The following is an 8212-nucleotide window of genomic DNA, read 5'->3' as shown; positions in this document are numbered from 1 at the left end:
TGTGTGTGCTTCTAGTGTGTGGTGTGTGTGTGTGTGTGTGTGTGTGTGTGTGTGTGTGTACAGTATGTATATGTATTATGTTTGTGTGTGCTTCCATGTGTGTGTGTGTGTGTGTGTGTGTGTGTGTGTGTGTGTGTGTGTGTGTTGTGTGTGTGTGTGTGTGTGTGTGTGTGTGTGTGTGTGTGTGTGTGTGTGTGTGTGTGTGTGAGAACCACTTGTCATGCCACCAGCATTGTGCAGTTGGGAGCTCGGCTGCACCGGGGGAGATTCTGCGTGACGATGATGTAATGCGCTGATAAACAGAGCGGCCCGGCCCCTTGTCTCCGCGGTCACATGACCCGCTCTCCGCTCAGGGAGCGCGGCTCCCCGCGCCACAGCCGGCTCCGTTACCACGCGCATTGTCTGGTTTGTTTGGCTGTTATTATTCGGCTGAAATCAAGCAACACAAGACCCCTTTCACACAGCCTCTCCACTCTGCAGACGTGTTATTAAATATGCCCTTTGTATTATTTTCTATAAATGCCATGTTTTCCCTCAAATACAATGTGGAGCCCGAGGTTCAGAACGCTGAGATGGCCTCGATGGGCGGTCCACGAGGCTACACCGTGAGAATGCACTGTATCTATTTTGTATCTTAATCTTTGATAAGTATTTTTACACTTGCACCGACTTACCAGTAAAAACATCGGTTGAACAGTTGAAGGCTGACTCTCCGTTAGTTTGCTACTGTTTCTCTATTCCCGGAAAAGTTGTACATTCGTCTCGCAAAGCTGTGTTGTAGCGCAGACAAACTTTCCCATGGAGGAATCTGTGGTAGCGCTGCTATGAAAGCGGTGTTTACACGCTGCTGGTCTGTGCCTCGTGGCCAGAGAGACAGACAGGGGGGGGGGGGTGGGTGTTGTTTGGTTTGGTTGGAGCGGGGACGGGGAGTGAATCTGTTCGTATAGAGTGTACAGCAGGATAAATATAGCCCCACAACTATGCCACCATAGCATGTTAGACCTCACTGGCGAGTTGAGCCGCGGCTAAAAATGCACGTCTGACCTTCACTGTTGGAAGGCACTGGGTGGTCACAAGGTATACCGCCGCCCCTAATAGAAGGCAGACAGACGCACACTCCCCTTCCACTCCGAGTGCTGCTCCGCCACACTCCCACGGGGCTGCCCTCCGCTGCACAGCAGCAGCAGCAGCACAGGACGGACGGCCCGCCGGCGGACACACGCAGGATGTTTTAGCCGTGACCCTGGATCCCTTATCGTCCTTCCCCGCCATGGATGGCATGGCCGTGTGCTGGAGTAAGGCCAGCGTTATCCGTTTCATCAAGGGCCTGGGTAGGTGTCTGAAACCCTGGGGGCAGCTGGATGCAAGACCTGGCTTGGTGTGTGTGTGTGTGTGTGTGTGTGTGTGTGTGTGTGTGTGTGTGTGTGTGTGTGTGTGTGTGTGTGTGTGTGTGTGTGTGTGTGTGTGTGTGTGTGTGTGTGTGTGTGTGTGTGTGTGTGTGTGTGACGTGTGTGTATCTAGGTGGAACACACACGCATGCTGGCCAATCCTGGCACTGTTCAGGTTGATCCTTTTTGGATACGGGCAAAGAAGACCCGCCAAATGTTTCTAGAATCATCTTTCTTTCTAGAGTTTGGGTCTCCTGTTTCTGTGCCTGCCCTAAAGGGTTTAATAGGCTTATTGCAGGTTTGCCTCATTGAGTTTATTTCGTTTCTCTCCCGTGACTCCATGACTTGCTATGTCAACGTTTCATTTCAGCAAGGTTGAATTGATAATCCTGTAGTTTTTCCTGTTTTGGGGTTTGTTGTTGTTATTATTGTCATTAGTGCTGTAGTCACATCCCTGAAACCTGACCCCTGACCCAGGGATGACTTCTGTGTCGCTTCCTCAGGTTTCAGTTTAAAGGCTTGCTACAAAGATGACTTCCTTAAAGACGATGAAACACTTCTTCTTCCATCCAGCGTTATCATCTCAATTGGCTTTAAGATTTAAGAGCCAAGCTTCGTTGAGCATTGCTGATGACGCTGCTAATGTTGTTAAAGACGATCATTTACAGCTTCCTACTGTGTGTCTTGGGTTAGCCGATTGGTCTCTGCAGCTGTAACGAGACGTAATGATATGGAGGTGTTGGGGGTGATAAGGGAATGATCCCATTAGCAGTATTGTAATGATGAGGAAGGTCTTTGGATTGACCGTTGAATGAATGGATCACAGTGTTTCCTACCTGAAGGAGCAGAAGTCAGCGTCACTAGACTTTTTTTTTTTAAGTTTCATTCACTTAACTTCCGCCCCCCCTTTCAGAATTTCTTACTTAATGTCTAAGTACGTCAGCTCCTGTGATGACCACATTCATGAATGTGCTATCATTGAAAGTGCGTCACCTTGTTGTTAATGTGCATTTTAAATCTATATGCTAGCAACTTTTCAATACAAAATATAAAAAACACTGAACGTTATGATCAGTTAAGCAGAGTAAAATAGTTCACCGTAGTAGGGCTATATCGCTGGAAATTGACAAAATCAATAATCACATGATCATCATACAGTATATTATAGTAGTACAAATCATTTTTGTTGATGATGTGCATTAATGTGTAATAATAATTTGGATAGTTTGATCATTGCATATCAAATGTCTAATAACACATCAGATATTTAAAATTATACTGATTATATTAATATTGCGCCTACCTTTTCATCTTTTAAAATGTTTATAATAATGAATAATGCATTCACATCAACGTGTCATAACTAATACTCTAATGACATGTTTATGATTATAGAAATGCGTGGTTGAAATGGTGCTTTGTCGGCCAACAAATGTTCTCTGGTATACAATTACATGTTTTGGCAATAACATTCGACAAGCTGTGATATGTGACAGTAAATCATTCCTGTTTGAGGTTTCTTGTTGTCGCACACACTCACACATCCACACACCCAGACAAGAACACTAGAGAAAGGGGGGCCCTTTTCATTTTGCAATCAATCTTGTTTGCCTGTCGAAATAGCCTCTATGTTTCATCCTGCATTTTACAGTGTTGAAGTGCAGCTAACCATAGCATTGATTCATGCTAGGTGAACATTTGTCACAATGCTTATTAGAAACGCGTTGAACGTCCTCCACTATTTATTTCTGCTAACGTCGTTGTATGTTCACCAAGATCAAATCCTGCCGCCCGCGCTCGGTTTTGCGCACTGATCCGACGGCATGTGTTATTCAACGTATCGCCGGCGCACTCTTGGGTCACGTGCTGCACAGATTCCCTCGAAGGTCAGCTGCAATAGCTTCAGTTGCCAGATGAAAACACCAGCTGCCCACCGCAATGTTTTAACTTCCCACACATGCGCTTCTCCAGCGATAGGAGAGAGGAGACCAACGTCAGGGCATGCAGGCAGGATATTGCCCCCTTGCACAGACTGCCCCAGGAATGAGCACCATGTTGGGAATGAAATGGCTTAGGTTTCGGTAGCCTTTCCCCATCCCCTGTTTGGTGATCTTTGGGTTACAGTAAACACAGCCATGTTCCTTAGCTCATGGCCTTAACTCACCTTCTGCTTTCCGCAGGGAGGGGGGGGGGTCCTCAAGCAAACGCTAGCAAGCCTGTTAAGCTAAAATGTGTTTTGATGTGTGTGTGTTTGTTTTGTGCTCCAGCGTCGCCCGTGGGGAACGGATATTCCAAGCCCCCCATCGCTCCGGTCTGCAGTCCCCTGGGAGAGAAGGGCCCCCCAGCTATGACACCCATCAGCGTGGACCCCGAGAGCAGGCCGGGCGAGTTCGTCCTCAAGAGCCTGTTCGCCAACTTCACCATCGCCTCAGAGCGCAAGATACGCATCATCATGGCAGAGCCACTGGTGAGTCAGCAAAAAATGAACACACACCAGACCAGACACACAATGACGGGACAATGGCTATGTCAATATTGCCCTGAACATCCTGTTTATCCTGATTTCATTTCTTCATAGTGGAACGATACTGTTTGTGCACCTTATAGTTATTGTCTTTAAAAGCAGGCTTGTTAACAGGAAGACAGTGTGCTCAGATGCTTATGATGACATAGCATATGGATGTAGGAGGCGACATTGGTAGCACTTTGCTAGCTAATTGCAATCGACTCAATGAATGACTTGTTTAAAGCATTGTTATCGGACTAGCCATAAAGTAATGAACCCTTGCTTAGTGTATGAAAGATGTAAGGCAGGGTAAGCCCTCTTGTAGTTCCAGGTCAGGATGGATGAAGACCTTTGTGTGAAACAGGGCAGCAGGCCTACTCTCTGAGAGTCTTTCACACAGGGGACCAGCCCACTGCCCATACCTCACCCTGTGTGAAAGGTTGGCCTCGTATGTCAACGTCCTGCTAATGAAACTCATAACCGTGAATCCCCCTACAGGGATCTATCACTGCAAAAGGCTTACATCACTACGAGACAAGGGTTCAGCTGCTGAGGATAATGTTGGGAAATGGCCTGTGGTGTTTTTTCACGGCAGTTGTTTTTGTATCCCAGCTGGTGCGTAAAGGCCTACAGAGGGATTGGCCATGGCCCATGGCACACTGAATATACATATCATTGTCAAACAGCAGTTAAAGTCAGTATCCAACAGCATGGTCGGTGTTCCCACACTCCCACACTGGCTGCCTTTTAACAGTCCAAACATACAGATGCTAGTGAGAACACTGCGGTGCTCAAGGAGATGCACCCACCCGATTCTCAAGGCCCCGTCTCCCTGTTCCAACCCAGGGGTGATGCCCACGTTTAGATATGCCCGATGCTCTCAGTTTAAGTACACAGTCGTTCTCTGTGTTAACCTGGCAGGGATATAACCTGTGGGTGCTCTACCAATGGATTGCATCATCCTGCTGTTTGTTTTGAATATGAATGTGGTCGTGCTGATTTGGTTGCGCCTGTTTTCTCACACTGCATACCAATAGCATGCCGTTGCAGTTTTTGTCGCCGGTTGCATTTCAACAGGTCCCACAGATTGTAATAACATGTTTCCGTTGCATCCATAAAACAATGATCGAGGCTCTGTGCTTTCCTCCCGTAATGCGACGATAATCACATACAAATGTTGAAGTGATGAGGACCGATGAGGAATGCCCTCCCTGGGATCCAGGGAAAGGTCATGCCACTCACTTTTAACCACAGCGGCTGGAAAAGGCTGAGCAGTGCCAGGAACAACCGCGATAAATACACCGGGGTGACAGATAGGTGGCGGGGAGCCTAGGTCAATGGAGGGAGGGGTGCCCCTCACCACCACCCCCACCCCCCACAACCACCATCACCAACACCACCAATACCACCGCCACCACCAACGCCCCCAACACCTCCACCCCCACCACCACCTCCACCACCACCACCACCAACCCCACTACCATCATCCTTAAATGTCTTCCAGGAGCCTATAGGGCTTAGGTATCTGTCTCTTTGATGCCTACAGGGACACTGTGGACAATGGGAATAGAGCCCTGTGCCTTTTTGCTGGAAGTCCAACCCCCCTCTAACCCTAGACTAACCCTAGGCTATCCGGGGTCTAACCCTAGACTACACTAAGTGCTTTCAGTCCCAATGTGTGTGTTGGATGACTGTGACAATGCAAGCAGTGGTCGACAACTCTGTACCAAATGCCTTAAGTCCCTTCAGAGCCCTAGCCCTTACCTCTGGGTAGAGCTAATGAATCCAGATGCTGGAGCCAGGATTCTTTTGAGGACTTTTGCTTTCTCGACCCTGGAGGTCTCAGCTCTGCTGAGTGGTGCGGGAGCTGGCAAGGGAGCTGTGGGCCCCGGCCGTGGGTCTGCAGGGAACAGGGATAATGACCTCAATTACCTAATTACAGCGCTGCTGTTGCTTCCTCTGGCTCCTGTAGGGAATCGGTCCCCTATTTCCCTCATTAGGCCGTGCCATGGTGCTTATTAGAAAACGACGTATCCCCCTCTGCTCTTGATTATCAGCAAACAAGAGTCTCTATTTATATAGTCATTCGATTTTTACTTTGTGGGATGTGGTCGTGCTTTGAAACGCAGAGCCGGCCTTTCTGAATATGAATAATGCTGAATCAGGCTGCAAACAGAGCCAATGTGGACATTAGAGGCCTATTGTCAGCCTATCAGTGTTGACTATCTGTCAGGAGGGGACCAATGGACTCGTCCCATGTGAGCGTTTGTCAACATCAGTTTCATCAGCATTGCCCTTTAATTGGAATTCCAGTTGAAAAGAGCCTTTTTACAGTCTACAGCAGGTCAATACAAGGCGCTAGCGATCTCTTCCAGAAGATTAATCGATACAGATATATTGCAGTGTTGTCTGGCCACCATGACACCACAGAGATACAGGAACTTTCCCTCAAGGTTGGGGGACGTATTGTGCATTTTTGCTAACATCAATATTGGGATAAGGATGGGAATTTGATATACGGTGCAGCTGTAGATTTACTACAACATCTCATAACAGTCAGCTACTACTGTGTTCGGTTCAGATAGCACAGAAAGTAAGCTGTTATGAAACAGAAGTTTGTTTGTTGTGATAAGAGTTAGTTTCAAGCTATTTTAAATCTGTAGTCAGGCTATTTCGAAAAAATAAGCAGGCAGGTTTGACCAGGTTGTATTCATTTGAAATTAGCCTTTGGCGCACACAGAAGAGTATGGTGTGAGGTCTCAAGATGTTTCACTGTATGCCTACCAACCACATCCAGGCTCTCCTTTTTTCATCGTTTTCATCTGCATCGTAACCCCAGCCACACATAGCAAGATCATTGACCATCCAACTCTGTCAGATCAGCTGTCCCGACACCAGTTTACCAACCAGTCATACTTGGGAAAACTCTTATCACGATTACAATTGAAAGCGAGAACGGTAAAGTCTGCGAGGGGCCCATGATCTAGTGTGTTTGACTGCGCTGTTGAGATAATCACAGGGGGATTCTGATCACATGTTTAAGTCCAAACCAAGAAAATATGTGGAAGAAGTGCATCGGAGTGAAGGCCGCTGTAATGGGGGAAGAGCGTTAGTGTCTCATGGTTAATGGACTCAGGCTGATGGCGCTTCTCTCTGATCGTGATGAAGGACTCCTCAGAACCTCATCCTTCATCCTCTTCACTCTTACCGACATGTACAATTACGTGTCCCAATGGAGATGATGGATCTTTTTTTTTTCTTTTAGGTGTGTGATTGTGAGTATTTGAGGAGCGACACCGAATATAATGTTTCCCTCCTTTTCTTTGATTTCAGGAGAAACCATTAACCAAATCACTGCAGAGGGGGGAGGACCCACAGTTTGACCAGGTGAGTGCAACACAATACTCACACTACTGAACCCTGTTTTACATTCTGGGTGACTTTCACTAGACACGTGCGATATGAGATACACGAAACACCAGGATAACATTTAACAAAGGAAACATAAAAAGTTTCCCTGTTATTAATCAAGATGATCACAATTCAGTTGTATTCAACATCATTCAGCGGATATTTAAATGTCCCAGTTAGTCATCGTGTATTAACTTATCTATGTTGAAAACCAGAACACAGAACATACTCGCTAATATTGAGGAAACACTGGCCTTATTTTTACGGTCCAACACACTAATTGCCCACTGAGTCGATCCCCTCCTTCGAACCCCGCCCTCTGGCAAGGCGCCAGCCTGACGCGGGGGGGGGGGGGCTACTCATAAGGGGGCTACTCATAACCCTACAAGGAGTCCCGTAGGCCGTGGCCCGGGGCCGGGGGCTGGTTACCTCAGGGTCTGGCCGCTGCCCAGGTCTAGGTGTGTCCAGGGGCCGGCCTGTGGGCCCCGGAAGGAAGGTCCTCTTTTCAGGGCCACAGACGCCGTGTGTGTGCCTGGCCTGGGGCTTATGCTCCGCCCCACTCCCTCACAGAGCCCTGATTCTTCTCGGTCCCGCGTCGAATGAGGGGCGCCTTCATTGTTCCCCCCACGAATCCCCACCTCCCCTCCCCCAGCACACTCCCCCTCCCCCCCCCCCCCTCCTTGCCCTCTCACCCCCCTCCACACCCCCACACAGCCTCTCCACCCTTCCTGTGTGCCAGGGAGCTGCACCTTCTCCCGCCCTGCCTTCCTCCTCCAACCCATCCCCCCAACCCCCTCACCCACCCAGCCTTCCCATCACCCTCCGCCCATGAGGGGGAGAGAGAGAGAGGAGAGAGAGAGAGAGAGAGAAGAGGGAGAGAGAGAGAGAGAGAGAGAGAGACGAGAGA

At 48.3% G+C, this 8212-nt stretch overlaps 1 protein-coding gene across 1 annotated transcript; it reads left to right on the top strand.

Annotated features, from left to right (window-relative positions):
- The first annotated feature begins 1075 nt into the window (after nt 1-1075).
- LOC130405795 (protein furry homolog) lies at nt 1076-7610 on the top strand. Its single transcript, XM_056611019.1, has 3 exons — nt 1076-1331; nt 3656-3855; nt 7228-7610. The coding sequence occupies exons 1-3, from the start codon at nt 1271-1273 to the stop codon at nt 7309-7311; spliced, it is 345 nt and encodes a 114-aa protein (XP_056466994.1). The 5' UTR covers nt 1076-1270; the 3' UTR covers nt 7312-7610.
- The last annotated feature ends 602 nt before the right edge of the window (nt 7611-8212 follow it).

The sequence above is a fragment of the Gadus chalcogrammus genome, chromosome 16 (genome assembly GCF_026213295.1).
Source record: "Gadus chalcogrammus isolate NIFS_2021 chromosome 16, NIFS_Gcha_1.0, whole genome shotgun sequence".
Lineage (NCBI taxonomy): Eukaryota > Metazoa > Chordata > Actinopteri > Gadiformes > Gadidae > Gadus > Gadus chalcogrammus.
This window is presented reverse-complemented; position numbering and strand designations above follow the sequence as displayed.